At 39.8% G+C, this 25,238-nt stretch overlaps 1 protein-coding gene across 18 annotated transcripts; it reads left to right on the forward strand.

Moving 5' to 3' along the window:
• The first annotated feature begins 581 nt into the window (after positions 1-581).
• l(1)G0196 (inositol hexakisphosphate and diphosphoinositol-pentakisphosphate kinase) lies at positions 582-23,313 on the forward strand. 18 transcript variants are annotated; one of them, XM_025297232.1, is made up of 29 exons: positions 582-730; positions 1,596-1,698; positions 1,772-1,879; positions 4,645-4,845; positions 4,960-5,100; positions 5,187-5,277; positions 5,429-5,595; positions 5,757-6,049; positions 6,496-6,690; positions 6,787-6,873; positions 6,956-7,144; positions 7,244-7,341; positions 7,469-7,606; positions 8,138-8,167; positions 8,939-9,173; positions 9,255-9,690; positions 9,775-9,911; positions 9,999-10,113; positions 10,175-10,414; positions 10,499-10,615; positions 10,944-11,101; positions 11,482-11,630; positions 15,406-15,777; positions 20,597-20,776; positions 21,116-21,359; positions 21,568-21,659; positions 21,742-21,853; positions 22,146-22,595; positions 22,757-23,313. In XM_025297232.1, exons 2-29 carry the CDS (start codon positions 1,666-1,668, stop codon positions 23,220-23,222), a joined length of 5,274 nt encoding a protein of 1,757 aa, XP_025153017.1. In that variant the 5' UTR covers positions 582-730; positions 1,596-1,665; the 3' UTR covers positions 23,223-23,313. The 18 variants fall into 18 exon arrangements, with proteins under 18 accessions (XP_025153017.1, XP_025153018.1, XP_025153015.1 ...); XM_025297233.1 differs by lacking the exon at positions 582-730 and adding an exon at positions 901-1,057 and having other exon boundaries at positions 21,122-21,359; XM_025297230.1 differs by lacking the exon at positions 582-730 and adding an exon at positions 902-1,057.
• Positions 23,314-25,238: the final 1,925 nt, after the last annotated feature.

The raw sequence follows: 25,238 nt of genomic DNA on the forward strand, positions 1-25,238 counted from the left end.
TGACACATTTTATAAAAAGCTGCTAAAATACTGCTAAATTACTCATATACACGATATAAGAGAGACAAGTATTTCAAATTATTGTCCAATTGCTTTGGGGTTTGTTTTATTTTGATATTCTAACAAAATAAAACTTAAACTCTATTATAACTGTATTATCCACTATAGTTGATTTGAAATTTAATCCTAACTGATATTTATGTAACTGGTTTGATTCTCGAGAATTAATAATGGAGTGTGTCATCATGATATATGAATGTATAATATATACATATATATATATATATATATATATTTAATATGATATATTGGTATAATTAATTATAATGACGACTTTGTGAAGTCATGTGTATGGATCTTTCAATAATAAGAATATATTCCTTTTATTTTATATTTCCATGCAGCACAATTTACAGCATAATACTGTAGATTTATTTATACGAATCGATATAAAATATTTTATGAAATGTCACATATGATATTGTATATTATTATGTAAGCAAATAGATATCAATGTAATAGTTAGATATAATAGATAATAGATATCATGTAATAGTTTATTATCTGACATTCAAGTTTCCCGCCTGAATTTATCCGAGTTGTTCTTGTCACGTGGCTTTCCCGTCTGAAGTTAAACGGGATTTTACGTTGAACCGCGCGTCGTGATTTGGAGCTACCGTGACATGTCGCAGCTACAAATACGTGATATGTGTAACTAGTAGCATCCAAGGTAAATAATAGATTGTACGATATAAAAATTATTGATAAATTGAGGTGGTTTAGAGTTAAAAAATAGAATAGAATAGAGATCGAATTTTAAGAAATATCGAAGATATTCGATCAAGAACGATTCCTCCAACCGGATGTTAGATTCGCGCCGAGCAGATTTTTCCCCTCCTCCATCTCCCTTCGAGATTCGATTTTGGCAATATGTCCGCAAATTGACCGACGCCAGGTGTACGTGAATTTAAACATTCACTGCGAATCGCGCATTTTGAATCACATTACTAATCTGACATAACCACCATTGCCGCGAGTTGTAATTGTGCACTGTTCTGTAAGTATACTTTAATTCACGTGCCTTCGTAATTTGCTGACAAATTCGCAAGTGTTTTACATTGTATTGATTTGAAAGCGATTAAATCGGATCATTGAATTCGCTCATCGATCGTATCATTGCGACAGTATTAATTAGTCGCAGTTGTAAACGCAGTTATCTCGATAGGTTTCATAAACAACACCTTGCGTCTCATCGTTGTTCTATTGGATGACTTACGTGTGTACAAACATTGCCGCGTAATCTTGTTTAACACGATTTGTTGGGGATACAACGCGTCAAGTAACATACGATTTGCAAATAAAGGTGCGTTTCGTTTAAAGCAGCTAGAGAGAAAGAGACTGTCGGTTGAATATATACGCGAGAGTTCACGTGAGAGAAAAAAGCTTATAAGATAAGAGAGCAAATGGAATAACTTATAAATTTGTGAACTGTTTGTACATGTCATTTTTAATTATGCTCGATAATGTATCGGTATATATTCGATATGGGTGTGAGATTAATACTTGAATAACGTGATATAACGCAATGATTTCAGCAGTGTGTTATATTGTCTAGCTCGAGCATACAACACGGTTGTTTCTTTTATCAATGAAATCTGATCTGACATGTCTTACACCGAACTGGAACATGGTTATCAGGTAAGTGGGATTACAACAATGTGACTAAAATGTCATAATGTGTCGAGTGTCTTACAAAATTTTTCTCACTCAGGGTCTCAAGAATGCAAGCAGACCAATGTTCTACATAGGAGATATAAATACAGTACAACCACCTATAGTAGGTCCTGTTATTCCTTCCATCTATCGTTCATCTAAAAGGGTGAGTCTTTATTGTATTGTCAGTGAAATTTGGTCGCAAGCAAAATTCATGCATGTACAGAGGAATTATACAAAGCAAATTTTGGAAATGTATTTATTTTTAATCAAAGTATATACTGTACACACACTATATGTCATATCTTATAGATGTAAGATAAATAAATGTTTCTAGCTCAGTTATATGTAATAGTCATATGACAATGACCTGTATCTGATAATCTATCATAAAAAATAACATCAGATAAATACAGACATACATGCTTGCACTATAACAAGTATTCCAGTTTAAGAGAAAGATTATTTTTGAGATAATTCAGAATATAGTAACATCAATTTACGTACTTATTTTTATACCTTATGTTTATGTATTGTAAAAGTGACAAGTATTTGTAGATATTTGCAAAATAGTGAAGTGAAAGATTATTCATTTAGAGGTTAGACGATAGTCATGCATACATATATATATGTATAACATAAACCACATGTGTATATATATATATATATATATACATATATACACATGTGATTTGCATATGTGAAATGCAGATATATTTCCTACATTTAAAAATAATGATCAACCAATGTTTACAGTATTCTCATTTTTCTGTGAAACGACAGCAGTAAATATAATTCATTGTTAAGTAAATTATTAGAAAACTCTTGCTTAAAAAAATATTTAAATATTGATGTCTAAATGATCCAAAGCATATATTCTTATGTAATAAGCTTCTGAAGAACCAAAACAATCAGTATAGGCATTATTTGCATCATATATATTTTAGGTTAATAAGTGTTTCTATCTAACGGAATATATTCAGTATAAACATAGGATAAATTTTGGATCTTTATGATGTTTGGACAGGCAGGAATTTACCTAATTGAAATTATAAGGCAAAGTATTCGAGCAAGAATGGTATGCATATAATATATAAATTAATATTAAATTTGCAGTGAGCATGTAGTGCAGATATTTTTTCACTTGTCTACACTGTATATGTATAAAAATGAAATGAAGGTAAAAGTAACACTAGTTATACTGATGTACAGCTATTAATTTTAACTGAATCATAAATTATCTAACCATTTGGGTTGATAACATTTTTTAACAACTTTGTAAACTTTGTGTTCTATTATTTGGAAAATATTTAGTATATAATATCATAACAATGCACAAAAATTAAACTTGATTATATATTGCACGTCATTGGAAATTAATTGTTTTGTTTTATTAGAAAATATTGTATTATAGTTTAATGTTATTTTGAGGTTTTATAAGCATGCTATGGAATATCTAAGTTTTATCATGATAATTGTAATAATAATCTCAAGTCCCACTACAAAGTTTGCTTTTTATCTTCTTATCATGATATATTATTATAGAGTCTTCGAGTGACTAGTACTAATGTGTGACATTACTATGACATTAACTTTACTGTGACATTACTATGACATTAAATTTACTGTTTATTTTCAAAAAAGTGTATACTTAGCTCAGTAGACATTCAACTTTTTAAGAAGGAGATATATAAGAATAATACATATTCCCAAAATGTATGTTTGTAATGATATGTATACTGTGTGATACTGCAATGTACTTCGATTAACTGTGTACATTGTCTTATATAATCATATCATGAGTCATGTATATCCAGTAATACATACATAGCCACATAATTAGTCACAAAAATAACGAATGATTATAATAAAACAGAAAATATAGGAATTTTTATGAAAGTAGATAAAATAATAAAAGATTTAAATTGGAACTTTCAGAGTCAGTTGAGAAAGCTACACATATTTATTGAAAATATTACTAAATTTTTTTCGTGATAGCTCATCAGATACTTAATCACAGAAACATCTTAAAAATTTTCAACCAGATGTAGGATATTTTTTTCCCTTTACTTATCATATACAATTGTTGCAAGTAAAAAGAATGAAGAAGTAGAACTTTATCCCATCTTATTTCTTCAGCTTGTACATTTTTGTTTTCTTATAACAATTTCTTGATTCTTTTATTACAGTGGTTAAAAAACATGGTTCATTCTTCGGCTTATTCGTTCAGCTTGTCAATTGCATGACTGATATCACATTTCTCATATTGTTCTGGATTGTAACAAAAAATAATAATAACAAAATACAGGAAAAAGTGGAAATGGAAATGTGTAGATGAGAATTTCACGCCGAAACACAAACTCAAAGACTGAGTGAAGTCTCATTTTAAAATTCACATGTTTCACGCTTTGTTGCTTGATATACGTATTACCTTTCTATGTAGGCGATAACGTATGCGATCAACGTGTAACTTACTTATCGAAAGCTCAAGCTAAAGAGTATAATGAGTAATCATACAAGGGTTTGCAATGAAAATTGCCCTGAAAGAAATGCTGACGACAAGCCCAGATTTCTGTCCTGCCTTAAGGCATACTGGGTGAGCACTACTTAGCTTGGAGATTTTATGATCTCTCGTCGCTGCTTGTTATATATCGGAATATAGAAACTGCACATTCATTTATAATATAAGAATTAAGCTGTAATCTTCTATGCATTTTTTACAAATTGGGCTATTGATTTTTCAGAAGAAGAGGCGTGTGTGGTAGTGAATTTAATTTTTTTTCTAATCTGTGTAGTCTTATGATTGTTTATTATTTATTGTATACCTATAAAAAATATATTGAGTGCCATCAGGATGTACGATCTTGCACACGCATAACAATAAATATCTTCTCGAGCAATTGGTCGTTTATCACCCATTTTACCTTCTAGCCTGAACTGTCAGAAGGGTGCAGCAACGATGATGCTTATATGGGCAACAGCGATGTGGAAGGAGAGGGGAAGCAAGTCTTGGTTGGAATATGCGCGATGGCGAAGAAATCGCAGAGTAAACCGATGAAAGAAATTTTAACAAGGCTCGAGGAATTCGAGTATATCAAAATTGTTGTGTTTCCGGAAGATGTGATACTAAAGGTAATACTTTCTTCCGTTCTCTAACGTTCGTTAAGCTTTGTTGTTGTTTTTTTTTCTCTTTTTATTTTTTTTTTACATATTTTATTCGATGTCTCTTTCCTCGTTCGTTTACAGGATCCTGTGGAAGATTGGCCTATAGTTGACTGCTTGATAAGTTTCCATAGCAAAGGCTTTCCACTTGATAAGGCTATAAACTATGCGAATTTACGTAATCCCTTTATCATTAACAATCTTCCGATGCAGTATGATATCCAGGTAAAGAAGCGCTTTTAAATTACAGATGTTACTATTCTTGCACTACGTACTATAACGCACGTGAACAAGAACGATTATTTCAATAGGACCGAAGGAGAGTCTATGCCATACTGGAGAGCGAAGGTATCGAGATTCCACGGTACGCCGTTCTCGACAGAGACTCGCCAGATCCGAAACGTAAGTAAAAATTCATTTGTTGCGTTGTAAAAGCACCGTAAACACTCAAGTTTACCACGATTTAATGTTCGATAGAATAAGAACGGTGCACCTAGATAAGTTCAGAAAGCTCTTTTGTTGCATATTTAATCTTGACATATGCAGAATGCAGAATCTTTTTCAGATCATGAATTGGTGGAATCGGAGGATCACGTGGAAGTGAACGGTATTACTTTTAACAAGCCGTTTGTGGAAAAACCAGTGTCTGCTGAAGATCATAATATTTACATTTATTATCCCACTTCTGCGGGTGGAGGCAGTCAGAGATTATTTAGAAAGGTATAAAGAATTATCCTCTCCTACATATGTGTATTCTAATCATAAAGATGTAAAATATGTTGCACATGCAAATTTGTTTAGAATGTAAATATCCAGTATTTTCTCATACGAGAAGTCCAAAATTTGCATACAAGCACTTATCGTATTTGTTCGTTATACAGATAGGTAGTCGTAGTAGTGTATATTCTCCGGAGTCTCGTGTTCGGAAGACTGGTTCGTATATCTACGAAGATTTTATGCCTACCGATGGTACTGACGTTAAAGTTTACACCGTGGGACCTGACTACGCTCATGCCGAGGCGAGAAAGAGTCCAGCCCTCGATGGCAAGGTCGAGAGAGACTCAGAAGGCAAGGAGATTCGTTATCCGGTGATATTGAGCAACGCTGAGAAACTTATTAGCAGAAAAGTATGTTTAGCTTTCAAGCAAACAGTATGCGGTTTCGATTTACTGAGGTATGTTCAAAAAATTGTACGATACAATCACTATTGACACGAGTAATTGGATCACTTTTTTTCTTAAAAATTTTATCATAAACGGTAACACACGCGTGTACATGCCTCGTGCATTGCACCAAAAGATCTTTTATATCTGAAACTTCAAAAACGTACAAGATCTGTATAACACGTATAGGACTTTAATTGTATACCTGTGTACAATTCCACTGTGAGGCGTGGCACGATGACATGTACGTTAATGTGTTCGTGATTGTCCGACGTAGTTATCGATGTTACTCTAGAGCGCGTATCGTGTTACACGTACAGTTATATGTAGCTTCTTGCGACGGACCGACCAGTCGCGAAACGGTATCGACACCGGCTTCTCAATTCGTGATTCGTGTGATTCGAGTGATTTGAAATTGAACTTGAATAATATAACGCGAGTATCGTTTTTCTTACAGAGCGAACGGGCAGTCCTTTGTGTGCGATGTAAATGGATTTAGTTTTGTAAAGAATTCGAATAAGTATTACGATGATTGTGCCAAGATTCTGGGAAATATGATACTGAGGGAATTGGCCCCGACATTGCACATACCATGGAGCGTGCCCTTCCAACTGGATGATCCTCCCATCGTGCCAACTACATTCGGCAAAATGTTAGTACAACTTCAAGTTGGCATTCGTATAGGTGAAAATATCGTTATCAATATAGGACTTCTACTCGTTGTTATCAAACTTTAATATCAATCTAGGATGGAGTTGCGTTGCGTTGTAGCGGTTATTAGACATGGTGACAGGACTCCGAAGCAGAAAATGAAAGTGGAAGTACGTCATCCGAAGTGAGTACAAAATATCTGGAAAATAGCGTTTATTCTTATTGAAAAATATCGCAGGTCAAAATATAATTATTACATCTCGCAGATTTTTCGAGATATTTGCAAAGTACGATGGCTACAAACACGGTCACGTCAAGTTGAAACGACCCAAGCAGCTGCAGGAGATTCTCGATACAGCTCGTAGTTTATTGACGGAAATACAACACCGTGCAGCGGGGCCTGAGCTGGAGGAAAAGCAAGGGAAACTGGAGCAACTCAAGAGTGTGTTAGAAATGTGCGTGTAATCGTAACGTATCGTAATCGTAATTATGTGAACCGTTCCTGATTAACGAAAAGCTCGTGATAAAATCGTCAAATGTATAATGTGCTGCAGGTACGGACATTTCTCCGGCATAAATCGTAAGGTCCAGATGAAGTACCAGCCTCGTGGAAGACCACGAGGGAGTTCTTCCGACGACGGTAACGATCTCAGTATGGCGTGTTCACTTTTTCACTTCTTTTACATGACTCTCTATTAGCAGAAAGTCGTGTAATATATTCCAACGACTACATATTGGGACGCGCGCCTCTCCACTCTTTTTTTTTTTCTTCCATCCAGATCGACTGGGCGAACCGTCTCTCGTTTTGATCTTGAAGTGGGGCGGTGAATTGACGCCGGCCGGACGTATCCAGGCGGAAGAATTGGGACGCATCTTCCGTTGCATGTATCCCGGTGGTCAAGGTAGACACCTTAGTGGTTCGTATCTTATGTTCATATGCTTGCCGTGCTCGCTTTTAAGTTTCTTACACAACATCGAAGATCACTTCTATAATAATTTATCCTCTGTTAGCGAAACTTTGGATTCGCACGTAATACGTCTGGATCACGTAACGTAATTCAGAGGATATATATATGGAGGCCTCTCCGAGGCTTTTAATCAGCATTATTCACTTTTATCGAGATTACCTTGAGATACTGTTGAAACGTACAAATTTTGAACGACCTTGAGATCAGCACGTTGCAAAAGTGAATTGCAATCTAATGCGATTCGTTTGTCTCACGCGCTCTGTCTTGTTAGAGCCCTCGTTAGAGTCTCGAGAGTAGCAAATGTTGGCCCGAGTCGATTTGGACGCGAGTAAAATTGCCAGTGTGAAGCAAACCACTTTGGCACTAACGACCATATTGGCAATCATATCGTAACTGTAGTTGCTAGTAAAATGCAGTACAATTACGCCTTCGGGTCGAATATGTCGAATAATTTACCGGTAATCTCAAATGTTATTTCAGAGGAAGAATCAGAGATGTTACCAAACCACGGTAACCTTTTATTTACGATCCACGCTTACTTCTCATAGTTCTCATAGTAGATTGTATTGCTGTTCTTAGAAATATCGATGTTGTATAGAGTCGTCGGCGCAAACAGTAAGAGTACACTGTACATTTTATTATTTCTCTTCAGTTTTGAATGCTTCGACACACAGCTGCCTCTCGACTCGGCGGAACGCCGAGTCGTCGCAGCGCAAATGAGTGGCATGGTTTCTTATCTAGCACTGTACACACCACACACACACATGCACATCTTATACCACCTCTCGCTACGTGCTTCTTTCTGCGTTTATAAATGGATGTTTTCATTAACTCAATCTTACAACGGCACTAGAAACACTACAGAAACACATTAAATGTTATTTTGTCGTTATTTTTCATACAAAAGACGTCGTGCACGCGCTGTACAATACAGCAGATTGACGTGGAGAGATAATCTTTTCGTTAAAAACCGTAACCCCAGGAGCTGCAAGGTAAATTTTCCAAGCTATCCAAAAACTTGAAGAGCTTTTTACGATAATCTCTTACGTTGCAGTAAGATGCTGATAAACGAACAGTCGTTTGATGCAATTAATTAATAACGATTAATGTATTTTTATGACGATATATCTTCGATGATCCTGATACGAGAACGTAGGTCATCCCGATAGCAGTTTTCCGAGTAACTTCCCTATTGTTTCATGTCGCTGTGTTTTATTACCGTCGTATCTCTGGACAAGCCTCTTCATCGTGCTAATATTGTTTCTCTCGTTGGGAATGTAGGTGAATACGCAGGTGCGCAAGGACTGGGCTTGTTACGCTTGCATTCAACATTTCGCCACGATTTGAAGATATACGCCAGCGATGAGGGACGCGTTCAAATGACCGCCGCGGCATTCGCGAAGGGATTACTCGCGTTGGAGGGAGAATTGACGCCCATCCTCGTGCAAATGGTGAAGAGCGCGAACACCAATGGTCTGCTGGACAACGACTGCGACAGTAGCAAATATCAAAATATGTAAGCTCATCGTCATTATCATAATAAGATGTGTAATCAGATTGTAATTTTTATCTTATCTATACAATATTTTAATTACAGGGTAAAGACACGTTTGCACGAGCTGTTGCAACAGGACAGAGAGTTCACTCGCGAGGATCGTGAACAGATCAATCCGGGAAATGCCCTGAGCATTAACGCCGCTTTGGACTTTGTCAAGAATCCAGTCCGATGTTGCCAGCACGTTCACACTTTGATTCAAAAGCTTTTGGACATTGTACGCATCAAGAAAGAAGATCCCAAGACGAAGGACGCGATACTCTATCACGGCGAAACCTGGGAACTGATGGGGCGTCGTTGGGGAAAGATAGAGAAAGATTTTTGCACAAAGCAGAAACGTTTCGACATATCCAAAATTCCCGACATTTACGATTGCATAAAGTACGATCTGCAGCACAACAATCACACGTTGCAGTTTGAGCACGCGGAGGAATTGTACACGTATGCAAAATCTTTAGCGGATATAGTGATCCCTCAGGTTTGTTCGTCAATAATAATTCCTCATCTTTCTTAGTTTTTTTTTCTTTTCGTGTGAATTACGTCATATATTATTAACATACAGGAATACGGTTTAACGGTGCAAGAAAAGTTAACCATCGGCCAAGGAATATGCACACCCTTGTTGAAGAAGATACGAGCCGATCTACAACGAAATATTGAAGAGTCCGGAGAAGAGACAGTCAATAGGCTTAATCCCAGGTACAATAATTACCTATCTGTAAAGAATGCAAGTTTTCGCTTTTGTTTCTAATATATAATCCTCCCACATTTATAACCCGCCCACAGATATTCTCACGGTGTCTCGAGTCCTGGACGCCATGTTCGTACAAGATTGTATTTTACGAGCGAGAGTCACGTACATTCTCTACTTACAGTATTGCGTTACGGTGGTTTACTCGATGTAAGTGATAGATCTTACGTCATATCTGAGTTTTTTCCAATCTACAACCAACCAATTACAGGTGGTGAAAGATGAGCAATGGCGACGCGCGATGGAATACGTCAGTATGGTCTCGGAGTTGAATTACATGTCGCAGATCGTCGTGATGTTGTACGAAGATCCCACCAAGGACCCCAGCAGCGAGGAACGTTTTCACGTCGAGTTGCACTTTAGTCCTGGTGTTAATTGCTGCGTACAGAAGAATTTGCCGCCAGGACCTGGATTCAGGCCACATTCGCGCAACGAAAGCAGCCACAATATGGTAGATGCAAATTTTACATTGTCCCATAGATTCGTCAAAGGTAATGCAGCCAAGTATATCGGTTATATCGGTGCTTCCTTTAAGGGGGAGAGCGGCGGTTCTGGTCAGGATACTACATCGCAATGTAGTACTCGAATAGAGGAGGAGGACGCGGAGTTAGGGATTATGGAAGACGACTTAATCAATCCCGTGGTGCAGGCTGTAAGTATCGAGACACAATGTGGTAAGTTTTCAGCTGTTTGTTTGAAGCTTGAACTTGAATGTAATTTTCTGACAAGAGTCGTTTCTCACACTATCAGGCATTTCAAACTAAGACATTTCTAAGCTTTAAATATTATTACGACTTCTAGCAGCGCAGAAAATATTTTTGACCAGAAATTATAGTTACGGGCTTGGAATGAAAGGGCTCATTATATTTATTGTACTTGATCGAACTTGATCAGACTTACGGCGGTAGATGTATTAATGTTATAAACTGTTTTATTTTCAAACATTCTCACAATGTAGTAAGTATCAGCGATATTTTCAGGACACGCCTCCGTCGCTAATGGAAACTGACGCTGTAGATTCCATGTTAGATAGCCCGACAACCAGTCGCGCAATCGATATGATGGATCTAGATCCGAACATGATGGACGAGCCGTACGACAGCGGCTTCCTGCAGAGCTCGGCTCCGATTCCCATCAGGTTTGTTTCAGTCGCTCACATCTGATTTGCTTGTACTCTACACTAATAACAACTACTATTTGTAAAAACAATGCGTTTCACAACTATTGACTACCAACGCGACCGATTTCTACCAGAGTAGTTGAAAGGTTTTTGAACAAATACATTACGCAAGGTTAAGTATGTTTGTTTATTTCTTCACTGCCTTTTGTTCAACGTCTATTAAAAATATATAATACATCGTTCAAGTAATAAATTCAAGTAATTTTTTTTCTATAAATTACAGCTTTTATTTTTACTTTGTATGAAATTAGTACCAGTTATTTTGACCGTTTTAATTGATAGTTTTAATGTTAATGTAATGAGGAACAAGAACTTGACTCTTCTTGTGATCCGCGCAGCGCTAGAACAGTGGCCGGACACGAGGCAGCTAGACTGGGGAGTCAATTGGCGGCGAGTCAACGACAGCGACGAAGCAGGGAAGCGGGGACCATCGTTGAGCCACGTGCGCGAAGCTATGACCATCAGCGGCAGGAGAAGTCGGAGAAAGGTAAGGGCGCCTCGAGGTCTCGCAGGTTTTCCGTGTCGGTGAGCGGACTTGTGATAAACTATATAAGTGTGAAGGATGCGTTGCTAACGAACCGGCGATACTGCTCGAGAGATTCTCGCGATATTAACAAGCTGAGCGATCTACTCACATGTGCATACACATATACACACGTATACACATGCAGCATACGAACGTATGCATATACGTGTGCATATACGTGCACGCGTACGGTATCCTTAACACGTTGATAGTTTGTGCATGGTTATATTGTGTAACTATTCATTATATTACATTTCGGAGTTTCTTTTTTTTTTTAATATACATATATACGTATCACCGTGATCGCACCTCACTACAGCTGTCGATATTTCTAGTTCTAGCTACATATATATGAATGCCGTATGCTATCTCCCGAATTATTATGTAGCAGCTTCATCTCGTGGAACTGTATTTTTTATCACGATAAATTCTGTCCCTGATACACACTAATATGTCGATGAACGTACGCGCCGAAAGAATGAACATTGAGACTTGAGGATTTTCATATCTTGATGTATTGGCACTTCGGACGCTCTCTCTGTTCCGGATTACCAGAGCATTACAGCGGTTCCTGTTTTCTGAAACTGAGACGTCCTCCATGTTGTGATCGGTCGTTTGCGTGGAATATGTGAATGCGCATACTTATATATCAAGATGAAAGCACACTTTCTAAGACTAAGACAGTGGCGGCGTTTTTCAATTTCTATTTGAATGACTTTACATTTTATTGTATGAGCAAAAGTAGAAGCTGTGAATCATCGCGTACGACTACTCGTGCTATTTTTACGGATATATATATACTGTGCATGAGACAATGAACGGTACTTTTGGTATGCGTAATAACAGAATAGAGTGGCGCATAGAGATACCTTTTTTCTTTCTATTCAAACATGATACACGCTGTTTCACGCGCGAGCGCAGATGTAATTATATTTGATGCACACATATACATATATTAACGTTAAAGGCATCAGGGCAATATTAGGTATAGCGCTTTTACCGGCGGTTGAACATTCATGGTGGAACATCGCCACAATGCTCTTTTTTGTGTTCTGCTGTCTCTTTTTGTAGCTGCGGACAAGCTGCAGTATCAGAGCTTGGACGCGGTCAACAAGGAAGGTATGTTTTATTGGCTACCGATTTTTGCAGATGACTTTGAGATAATGCACATGAATCTTTCAGTGACATGATTTTTTTCCATAGCTCTTTCTCTTTTTATTTGTTGTAATTCGAACGGATTACTGTATCCTCTTTTTTCATTAATTTTTTTTTCTTTTTTTTTTTTTACGTTTTAATATCTATGAAGTCTGCTGTGCACACGTTGCAATGAAATAATTATCAATTAGTTATTGTTACGTCTCTCTCTCTCTTTCTCTCTCTCTCTCTCTCTCTCTCTCTCTCTCTCCCCTCTCTCTCTCTCTCTCTCTCTCTCTCTCTCTCTCCCTCTCTCTCTCTCTCTCTCTCTCTCTCTCTCTCTCTCTCTCTCTCTCTCTTTTATTCTTTGTCTTTTTCTTAATGTACTCAGCGTTCTTTTCATTGAAATATTTCACAGGAGAGAATTCTGCGTGTTTGATTTTGTGATTATAGTTTAATCAGAGATATTTTGTAGTGATTTCGTATTTTTCGTTGTATTTCTCTTGTAGTGATTTCGTACGTTATATTTCGCCACATATGTAGCACAATTATTTCCCTTGATTTTTATGGGAAGCAGAATTTCGATTTTCGTTGCAATTAGAGTGCATAATCGTTACATCCATATCGGTACCCGGAATGCGCTTAAGAACATGCACATAGTCGGTATTACAAAGTGCTTAAAGTAATCGCCGACTGTTACACTCCCGTCACACGTACCTCGTAGTAGCAAGTACTCTGATCCCTGAAGTTGATCCCTCCCTTGGTGGAATTACTTTCCTCCTACATTTTGTCCCGAGTTCTTTTGTTCACGATCAGTTAGTTCGTGACGATTGTATTTCTATTTTGATTTTAATTAGTCCCACAAAGAAAGAAAAGAAACGAAATGCAAAAAAGGGAAACATGTATTGCACGCACTGTATTAGAAATGAGAGGGAAATCGGCACTCTCTTCCCGAACGTCAGTAGAAAAAGGAAGTTAGAAAAAGAGCCCAACCGGACTCAAGTACGGGACACAATCCGGTGAAATCGATCCGGCGGGATTGAGCACTGCCCGGGAAGAGGTCTAATGTGAATCTTGTTTCATGTAGTCTAGATGAGATTGTGTTGACTTTGCCAAAAAGCTGAGGTAGGAGACGGCGGCGGTTCAGTTGAAATAACTCTTTGCTCAGCGATAGTTGTGCGCGTGGAAGCCAACTAATCTGTATACGCGGCGACTGTCTGGCTCACACCGCGTCCCCGTGGTGTGACCCACTCAGTCGTCCTCCCCGTATCCTCGATATCCCACACTTGAGAAGTCATCAAAGTTCCACGTGATTCGCGCGACTCGTCGTCGGACATTCAGTTCCCGTGGAAGACGATCACTCGTGCGCCTTCTCATACATGTGGACGAGCGTCCTCGAGTCTTCCGATCGAACCGAACGCAATTCTCATCCGGCGTTTCATCATTCACCCTCACGAATCTTCTCTTCATCTCTTTTATCTCGTCTTTTCTTTTTCTTCTTCTTTTTTTTTTCTTTTTTTATCTCGGTCTTGTGACATCATCGTCGTCATCACAAACGTTTGCGTTTCTTCGCACTTGTCGACTCATTCGTCACTTTTTCTCGTACTCTCGGTAGAGACAGCTTCTCCCGTAGACGTGAACCCCACGTAGCGTGTGTACCACTTGCATCGTTTCTCTCATTCGCACACGTAACTAGCATTCACAAGGACGATTCGAAAGCGAGACCGACATCGCATCTCCTATCTCCTCTCATGTCGTCGTGACGATCGTGTAACTAACGCCGGTAGAGCTTCGGCGTTCTCCTAATGAGTGTCTAATCTGTGTAACGAGGCTGATCTATATGTCGAAGTCGTGTCGTGTGTGATTTGGTTGGCTTACTGGTTGCATGGCTATCGTATGTGCCACGGTGGTTGTTGTGTGGTGTGCGCGTACTCTGCGCGACTCCGGGCGTACGTACGTCGCTACTGTACGCGAACGGTCGAAGGTATACTCTTTCGTTCTTTAGTTTACTCTTCATTTCTTCCTCGGCGACGAATCTTTACGGGAGTACCGAGTGTAACGTAGTATTTCCGCTTGTTGCTGTTGGTTGTCTTTTTCTCAACAACACGCGAGAAATTTGCCGTTGTTTATTAAGAGTCTATCAAGGTCAAAGGGCGATTGGTACTTGACGTTTGCCGCGTCGCGTTTAGCTACTCGTAATGTAAAAACGAAGAAATCGGGACGCGAACAGTGTCGGCGAGAGGAGAGTCTCTGCCGTCGCGCGAAGCAAGAGAAAGAAATGCCGCAAATCCAAAGATTCGCCCCGTTCTTCCGTTTCGTTGGTAAATGGGTTTTCTTTAATCGGCTCTTTTCTCTTTTGTTTTCCCCTTCCTCTCTTGCTCTTTCTCTCTTTCTCTCTCTCTCTCTCTCTCTCTCTTTCTCTGTACACCGTTGCTCCCGAATGCTGCTACCTCCCGTTGTTAACCGGCAATGTCCCATTTGGATCTACACGAGCGTCCGCTCTTCGTCACGAAATTAACGCGACGCGTTCTGACACCCTTACGCCTCGCATCACATCGCACCGCGCCGCATTGTCTCCTCTTCCCTCCCCCCCCCTAATCAGCCGCGAGGCCGAGCTCCGCGTACCTGATGAAACCGGCGAGCCTGTCGCAGTCGCACAGCTCGCCGGAGCTGCTGGCTTCGCCGAACACAAGCTCCGCGAGCTCCTCCTCGGGCTCACCACTGCCACCCACGATCACGCTTCACAGCGCGCCGACCTTGGCCTCGGCCGAGGCCGACGACGGACAGCCACTCGCCACTGCCACCCCCTGCTCGTTGCTCGTCCCGTTGATCTCGATCAGCGGTGTCCTGCCGCAGGAGCAGCCGCGGCGCCGGCAGCAGCCTGCTGTCGAGTTTTACCACTCGTCCTATTGCGGCAGGAAGTACGGACGGTCGCGCTCCGAGGCGATTCTTCTCTCGACCGTAGAGACCTGCGGTGAGTGCGAGGGGTCTCCCTCTCTCGGTGAGAATGAGGGAGATGACCGGCCTCCGGAGGAACGGAGACACCACCGGGTCCTCAGGGCGCTTCGCGGTGAGCAAGATTGCTCTCGCAAGGAACATCCGCGAAGCGTGTGTGTCTCCGATTTCGACGAAACTTGACGTATTTGTAGAATAATCAAAAGTGAGACCCATGTTTTTCTTATCGGCAGTGTGGCTCAGATTTAAGGGGTGAAACTGCCCATCAAAGTTTCATCCCCTTTATGCTATCTCGATAATTATTGCAGATAGGAAAAAATGTTTTGAACAAAAATTGTGCAGTTTTTTGTGCCGTATAATTTTTGTTTAAAAAGTTTCTTCCTATCTGCAATAATGATCGAGGTAGCATAAAGGGGATGAAACTTTGAGAGGCAGTTTCACCACTTAAACCTGAGCCATTGCCGATAATAAAAAATATGGGTCTCTTATTTTTTATTACTCTACAAAAATGCCAAGTTTCGTCGAAATCGGAGACACTTCGCGGATGTTCCTCGTCAGTGCCGACGTCGATGGGGATTCTGTCAGCTTTACAGGCGGTGCTTGTCATTTGTATGACTTGACACTTGTGCCAGCTTGTGTCGACACGAGTTCATGTGAGAATGAATGGGAACAGTCTCTGTTAAGAATGTCCCTCCTTGACGAACGATATTACAGTTGTTGGGCGCTCTTCATTTAGCAACACAAATCGATCTTGAACAACTCTAGTCTTGCAGAGAGCTGAGCGTGGTTGGACGCTGTTCATCCACCGGACTTGGGTCGACACGATTTAACACAGGTGTCCACAAAAGTCATATTAAAAGCACTCGATGCATGCGTTGCGTTGTTTGTTGAGGAGGAGCGTTCTTACAAGTAAACCTACCCAAATGTCCCACTCCGATTTTGATGAAATTTTGCATGCGTATAGAGCATCGAAAAATATTAGACACGTATTTCTTTATATCGGCTCATAAAGCGTTTTTAGGATAGAAACCACCTCTAAAATGTCAATCTTTTCGCCTTCTTGTCCTATATATATATATATATATATATATATATATATATAGATGGTCAATATCACGAAATGTTTGGGAAAATAATATTTCCAGAAGAACACATCAGTTGTTTTTATGTTACCAAATCCGAATTCTCCAGAAAATTTGAGACTTTCAAAATGGTGGATTCAATATGGCGGATCGATATCTGAAGAATATCATGATTCTGTCGTAATTGGCATACATTTATTAATTTTCTGCGATTTACATATCTCAAGGTCTACAGAGTAAGAAGCAAATCTAGAATCAGATTTTGAAACTCAAAATGTCGGATTCATCATGGCGGATGAAAATTTGAAAACATTTCTCCATCAATTTTTGGAATTGGTGTATAATTTTGTATGTGACTTCTCTAGGCTGATGGTAATAAGTAAATGAGACGGATACTTTATCCAAATAATGAAGATATGTGGACCTGTTCGACTAATGAGTATATATTATTGTGTGTGAAATATATATTATTAAATATAGTTTCCTAAATTTGATTATTATAGTTTTTAATTCTGTAGACCTTGAGATACATGATTCACGAGAAATTAGTAAATGTATACGAACTTTCGAAAAATATGATATTCTTCAAATATCGGTCCGCCATGTTGAATCCTCCATTTTGAAAGTCTCAAATTTTCTGGTGGATTCGGATTTGGTAACATAAAAACAGTTGATGTATTCCTCTGGAAATATTATTTTCTCAAACATTTCTTGACATTGAGTATTTATTCAGTACAGGACAAGAAAGCGAAAAAATTGACATTTTAATGATAATTTCTGTCCTTGAAACGCTTTATGGGCCGATATAAAAAAATACATATCTAATATTTTTCGATGCTCTATACGCATGCAAAATCGGAATGGGACACTTGAGTAGGTTTACTTGTTAGTAAAACTCTGAAATTGGCATCGATATTAAGTCTGTTGCTTCTCGAGGAGCTTTTCAATTAGTGCGATAAGGTGGAGTGAAACCGACATGTTTTCTCTCATTCGAACTCATCGCACCAGTATGCACTGAAGTTGAAAAGTTCCTCGAAGAAGAATAGACCCAGTTTGTCGGATGTGACGTAAGATACGTTATTTCTCATTGTCGCTGATGAAACTTCTCGATGTTGATGCTATTATTGAGCGATAATGTCTCGCGTGTCTGAGACGTCGCAATCCGATCCCACCGGGATTGCATCAGAGTGTGTCATTCTCTGCGGTAGGGAAGGTAGCGTAATTAATGCGGTGAGTCGATCGAGGCTGGCGTTTGGTGTTCTCCGGTCGAAAGTTACTAGTGCAGAATTATGATGTAGATAGTTACGAGATTACTTATCGCAAGGCGAGATTAGTGCGACAGATTAGCAGCCTGCATTCATGAAATTTAATACAGCGTACGCGCACAACACACGCACACACACACACACACACACGCACGCACGCACGCACGCACATGCATACATATTGCATACACAACTCGCTCAATTAGTCTCTTCAGATGGTTGCGATCGTCAATTTTGCATATCCAGTAATTTCTTTTCCAACACGAGCCGTTCTCACAAGCGTCGATTGGAGTTCCCTGTGACTCTCTCTCTCTCTCTCTCTTTCTCTCTCTCTCTCTCTCTCTCCCCCCCTCTCTCTTTCTCTCTCTCGATCAATCCTCCGTCTCTCCCTTGAGATCCGAAACAGAAGGTCAGTTTATACGTTAAACGCTACGCCGATTTTGGTCGACTTTTCGTTCAAGCGGCATATAAGTATACAAAATATAAACAAGAGATAACGAGAAGCCGGCTCGCCGACTAACGAACCGTTAGTTGGACAAAAGCCACAGTAAAGTTACGTTCCATAAAGAATATCGATCTATCGATCACTTTAACCCTTTAACGCCTACTGGTAACTATAGTTACCAGAAACGCATTTAAGAATCTATAACTTAGTCAAAAAAGGAGATATTTTCGTTTTCTTTGCACCTGCACTGTAAAGGTGAATTCTTCTTCGAAAAAATGGTATATAGATTGTATGTAGATTCGGTTTAGTCTGTTTTTAGCTCAGTTTTAATGATAACATGTTTTGTCATGTTCCAAGTAGGCATAGTAAGCATTGTTACTGACATCTAGAAGTGCACAAGTGAATAGATTGGTATCTGTTATAATTTTATACATTTGGAAGCTTTCTCAGATGCAAAATGTGAAATTAAAAGAATACAATAATTCAAAATGGCAAATCCAATATGGTGGACACGAAAATCAAGAAGTCAACCCTATTTTCGTGAAACCTGGTGACCTACAGCGCTTTTTATGCGGCGAAAAATGAAGGGGCGATTGACAATCTAAATGGTGATCTATAAGATATTCTTTTGAAATAGTAAGCTTGACGCTCTGAATGATAAACTTCACTCACAAATATAGTAAAGTTTCAGCTCAAAAATGTCAAGCTGACTATCAGAGTTATGTCGTGTAGACTACCCTTCATTTTTCTCTGTATAGGTTGCTCATTTCGTATATGCTTTTAGGATTCAAATCATTTACCAATAAACAAAAAACGAACGGTAAAAAAACCAAACTAACGAAACCAACGAACGAAAAGTGGAAACTTCATGTACTCATTTATTATATTCCATTCCGGGTAAATAAAGATCAAGTTCCGATATGAGTTTTGTGTTTCGAGGAATTTTTCCAACCATTGGGTATGATATAAAATTATTAAAACTAAAAAAAAATTTAACCGATCAGGCGTATTTATCGCTTTTCGGGAGTAGTTTCTGCTTGGAAAGGTAATTTTTCGTAGATATAAAATTCTGATATTTTTTTTCAGTTATCACTACTTATAGTCTCAGTTCAGAAAAACTCAAATTTATTCTTAAAACACTTATAAAAAAGTCGGGCATTAAAGGGTTAAAGTCGATTATTTGTCTATCATAAAACTTAAAACGCTGACAGAATTAGAAAATGATATTTCGATTTTTCGAGTAATTTATTTTTGTCATCCGAAAATCGACGTAGTCGAGTATCGCGATCGTCTAAAGACGATAGTTCGTTAGATGGTATGAATATAAACAATAATGGCGGTGATTGTTAAGATTTAGAATGAATCAATCTAAAAGGGCAATCAACCAAATATTGTGGCAAAGTCGTATCTTCGTTTAAATTGTTTCAGTAAAACCTATTAACGAATGATGAAATATTTTCTAAATTTGACGTTGTTGGTTCTCAAGGACTAACGCCGCCTGAACGAGAAGTCCAGCGTCGGTCCGCAGGGCGTAGCACTTAACGTGTTAATGATCAGCTTCGGCTGACGTTTATGGGAATGGTCCTGTGGCTCGTTATTCATATGATCGATTCGCTTTGCTCGTTATTGGCGTCAACACCTTCTCCCTTATCAGCATTGATGTCTCTCTTCTTTTCTCCTTGGTACGCGAGCACGAACGCAAGCACGAGCACGAGCACGAGTCTGGCGTGACGAGGTGCAAAGCTTCAGACGTAGTCCACTTCTGCGACTTTCAAAGACACGCTACGTACAACAATCACCACTACCACCACTACCACCACTACCACCATCATCATCACAACAACGTTCACGTCATTCATTCGTTCATTCACCGTCGACCATTGTTCACGTCACCCTTCCCCGCGAGACTGATGATACAAATACCATCCAGCCTATCCACCTGTCAGTATCGGTCCAGCCTCCAGATTGCCCGTTGTCCAGCCTCACTCCTCTTCTCCTCCCCAGACACGCAACCTCTGTTCATTCAACCTGATCCTACCTGCACAGCAAGGCGCCACCGTCACAGTATCTCCGGACAGATGAGTTATTTCAAGCTGTTGGGCTACAATGTCAGCAAGAAACTCACCGGCTCGGCGAACAGCCTCTTCAGCACCGCTGTGATAAGCGGCTCCTCGAGCGCGCCAAATCTCAAGGACATGGTGCCACCGCACGCGTCCGCGGTTGCCGGTGAGTACACCACTGCCGACTCGCTCAGACATCCGATTCAGCGCGTATGTCCAATTAACAAATTATTGGTTCAGCTCGCTGACCGTCAGAAACAAAACACTTGGACCGAAACGACGAAACGCGTGAAATCAGAAATTAATAACATCCGCGATTAATAATTTCTTCATATCCGAGACTAACAATCTGTCAGACGAATAATAAGAAATGTGAGACGTGCGATAGCAGGTGATAAGAGCAAAAAGCGGGGAATAAGCCGGGCAAAATCTTAGAGAAATCTTAGTTTGTTACTTGTCTCTGTATTCGCTCGTCTTTTCTTCCACCGTTTTGTTTTCAATGAAGCGATAGAAGGCTTCGGCGGAGTACCACCCATCAGACCACTGGAGACCCTTCACAACGCGCTGTCGCTTCGTCAGTTGGACTCCTTCCTGGACATGATGACCAGCGTGCCGTTGTTTCGCACTCCGGCCTCGTCGCCGCCTAAGCACCCGTCGCCAGCCAGCTCGACGCACGAATCGCTCAATCCGACTCTGGCCCACCCTGGGATCAGTCGCGAGTATCACTCTGCTGACACGGAAGCTGTCAGGTATCGTAAGAAGTTACATAAGACGAACACGCGACCGTGAGTATTGACATTTTCGCTGTCGCCATCCTTTTTGCTAACTTTTCAATCGAACTTTCTCTCGGGCGTCGTCGTATCAGTCACCGAGAATCTCCCGATCTTATTTCTCGAACGAGAGATATCTCGTTTTTGTTTTACTCCGTGCGAGGACGTCAACGTTTCCGTGTCTCAGGTACATCACGCCTACTCCGATACAATACAAATCTCTGGGCGAGGCAGAGGCATGCGACAGGGGGAATCTACCGTCGCCTACCAGCCCAAACAGTGAGTTTATCTGCGCAAATCACGACGATGTGATGAGTTTTATTAAATAATCTTAATCACACACACACACACATACACACAGGTACGGGATGGAGCAGCGAGCCGCAGTCTTTCTTATCTTCCGAGCCATCGTCACCGGCGCCAACGTCGACCGGCGAGTGCAGCATGTCCATAAGTTTAATAAGCAACGACGGGTGAGCCTCAACCTACATTATATTATATATATTTTTGTGCATTTTACTTCCTTATGAATTTTTAATATCTCAATGCGTCTCCTACCCTTTTGTGACGACATAACCGATGTACATTTGCCCTAAGAAGGATAACCTTTTTATATATTCTGTATTATACTGTTATACTGTCTGTTGTTAGCGTTACTTGTATTTTAACCGCATCGTCTGTATCTTCTTTAGTGTAATCATTATCACACATTGTATATTCAACATATAACATCACTAGAAACGCCGTCTCTTCGTTCGTTCGTAGTGCTCAGCTTTTCAGCAACGCGCCGAAGTTCTCGACGACTCCTTGTCTGGACGTCGATTTTAACGAATTCTGCATGAGACTCGACCAAGAGAATCGAGAAAGTCGCGGCAGTGTCTCATATACGGATTATTACAGCAACGAGGACGGTCAGATACGCAAAATAACTCAGATACCGCAAGCGATGCAGCAAGTGGCCGCCGCCGCCGCCGCCGCAGCAGCAGCAGCAGCAGCAGCAGCAGCAGCAGCAGCAGCCGGTGGTAGCAGCGGGCAGTCGAAGACCACCGTATGCGGCGACGATCTTCCCGCTGACAACGTTGACGAAGACGAGGATCATACGTTGACGTTGAGACAGAGCGAGGAGCAAAAGAAGCAGGACGTTCAGTTGATATTCGAGCAGCGAGACAACGTTAATCCTGCGAAAGTAAGCGGCGGCTGTAAAAAGATCGGACGGTAAGCAAGAGAGAGAGAGAGAGAGAGAGAGAGAGGGAGAGAGAGAAGAAAGATTCCCAAGATTCTTGAGCAAAGATAATTAGCTATTTATCCTGCACAATTGATGTAAGATGAGATATCTATACTTCTTTTCGTAGCCTTATGTTTGCTTTGAACCGCAGATTCCGGGTGGAAAGTACGGATATAACTCAGGGCGACGTCAGAATTAAAGAGACCGACAACGCTGACAAAGCGAAATCATCCACGCCTCAAAAGTCCGAATCGCCCAAGTCCACCGCTTCGGACAAGATCATGCGGAAGGATTCGAAGAAGAACAGCAGCGGCCAGCACTCGTCGCAGAAACGCAGAAACTTCTCTCGCTCGCAGAGCGTCACGGCGCCGAAGCCAGCTGCGGCGAAACCTACCGAGCCGAGTTTCAGCTACAAGTGTACGAGTACAAAGCAGGGCTCGTTTTCAACCATGTCAACCTCGGATCTGGAGGACTGGAAGTTGAGCGTGCTAAATCCGTCGTCGTATTCCACAACGGTGACTCAGCAGGACGAACCGATACTCACCGTAGTCAGCAGTGTCGCAGACAGCTCGAATGTGACCGTAGGCTTTGACGTGAAAGATGAGGAAAAGGAATAGAGGGGAGATATTCTGTCACGAATTGATCCTTTTGGTTTTTGTTACGATGCATGAAACCCTTTATTTATTGGCGATAGCCAACTGAGAAATACAATACATCACGCAGAGACAGATAATACTCTTCGTAGATTTTAGAGAAGAAAATATTCACTTTTCCTGTCGATTATACCGCATGAGACAAGTATTAAGCAGAAAGTATTAGCAGGACGCGATGCAGTTACACTTTGACGTTTCACAGTAGTTACGTTGAAGCTAATCAAAGTATATATGACCAGGACCACTTAGCGACCAGTTTAGCGGAACTTGAAACAACAGAACTTAAACCACATCTTCCTCTAGAATAGAATGTAACGAGATACTGAATCAAATGAAAGAAAACGCGATGCAATGGTGGTTTCAACATCTCTCAAGGAGTAGCGATTAATCCCTGTAAGTTATATATTTCACGATTTATAAAAATATATTTTTCATTAACGCAGACGTAACACAAATCACATTAGGTGATATTTTACAAAATGAAAAAAAAAAAAGAAAAACATGGCAGGCGTCGAGTTGTGGGTTTTATGGTTTTCAGGAATTTTACATATTCCTGACGACAGTGTTGCGTAGATATCCCCATCCCTTGGAGAGCACTTATTCTAAATAAAATTGAAAGTCAGGAATTTGTGATCAACGAAAAACATAAATCACTAGTGCAATTGTGACATACTCAAAATTTCAATAAGAATCTTTAAATGAATAGACGTTGTGCAGTAATATTCCCAACTAAGATCGTAGCTGTTCTGACTGGAATATCATAATTGTGTGTATATCTGTCTTCTAGAGAGATCATTACAGATATACATAGGCTTGTACTGATGTAGATAAATATTATGTAATATATATATATATATATATATATTACATATATATATATATATATATAAATAATTCAATTGAGGATTATAGCCTAGGGAAGTGCAGAGAGAGAGAGAGAGAGAGAGAGAGGGAGAGGGAGAGAGAGAGAGATGCGATTATGAATGTTAAAAGATTATTCTTAGAAAGAATTGTAAAAATGTATACTTCTTTACGCTGTATTATGTTCTTATGTACTATAGGCTTTGTCGTAAGTTGACGGCTAGTTCCTTAAAGTTACCAAAGGTGCGAAACTTAACACGTACGCGTTGTTTAACGTGTATCGCAGTACAACGAAGATATCTTCATTAGAAATTATATATTCTCAGAGCCAGAAAATACATGTATTTCGTTGATGATATTTCTTTGTCTTTGTATAGCAGCAATTACTGGAATCTAGGGAAGGTATCCGAGCCAAAGAACATCTCGTGTGTTTGACGTTGCATATGGGAACAATCTGTCACGCGTACAGTTCCCAATTACAAGTCAATGGAAAGGTGTAGCGCATTTTATAGAGATGTTATTTATGGACAGGTAATCCACCTGTAAAATAGCAAACGTGCTACATTTATGTGTGCACTTAACATGTGTATATCATGCGTGAAGAAGGATTTTAATAAAATTATAGACATAAAATAAGAAAAATTATTCGGTGATTTTATTCCTCTTAGTTTCAGCTAATATATTTTTAATAGTTTTCATTAAGATCTTTCTCTAGATGCTGAACGTGAGCACTTACAAAGACTGTTGGTCTTAGCGTACCAGAGAAATCTCGCTGTGCACTAACGCCTTCTTAGGCATATCGTGGCCTATTAGGCATATCGATGATACCAGATATGGAATAATGGAAAGAAGGTATCGCGGAAGATATCAAAAGACTATTAATACAGAAAACAGGCCGAATGTGTATGTGTGTATGTCTTCTAGGAGATCGCGAGACGTGAGGAAATTTAGAATAATTTTCATTTTAAATATATACACACGTTGGCATTCCTCAAGTTAATAATTCGAAGTTGAAACAATACTTAAAAATTGCGATCGAAAACACATGTACAGGGTGTTTCACGAATTTCTCACTGCGAGGAATTCATGGAGACATAGAACGGATTAAGATAAATATAA

Source organism: Harpegnathos saltator, unplaced genomic scaffold (assembly GCF_003227715.2).
Source record: "Harpegnathos saltator strain DR-91 unplaced genomic scaffold, Hsal_v8.6 scaffold174, whole genome shotgun sequence".
Taxonomy (NCBI): Eukaryota; Metazoa; Arthropoda; class Insecta; order Hymenoptera; family Formicidae; genus Harpegnathos; species Harpegnathos saltator.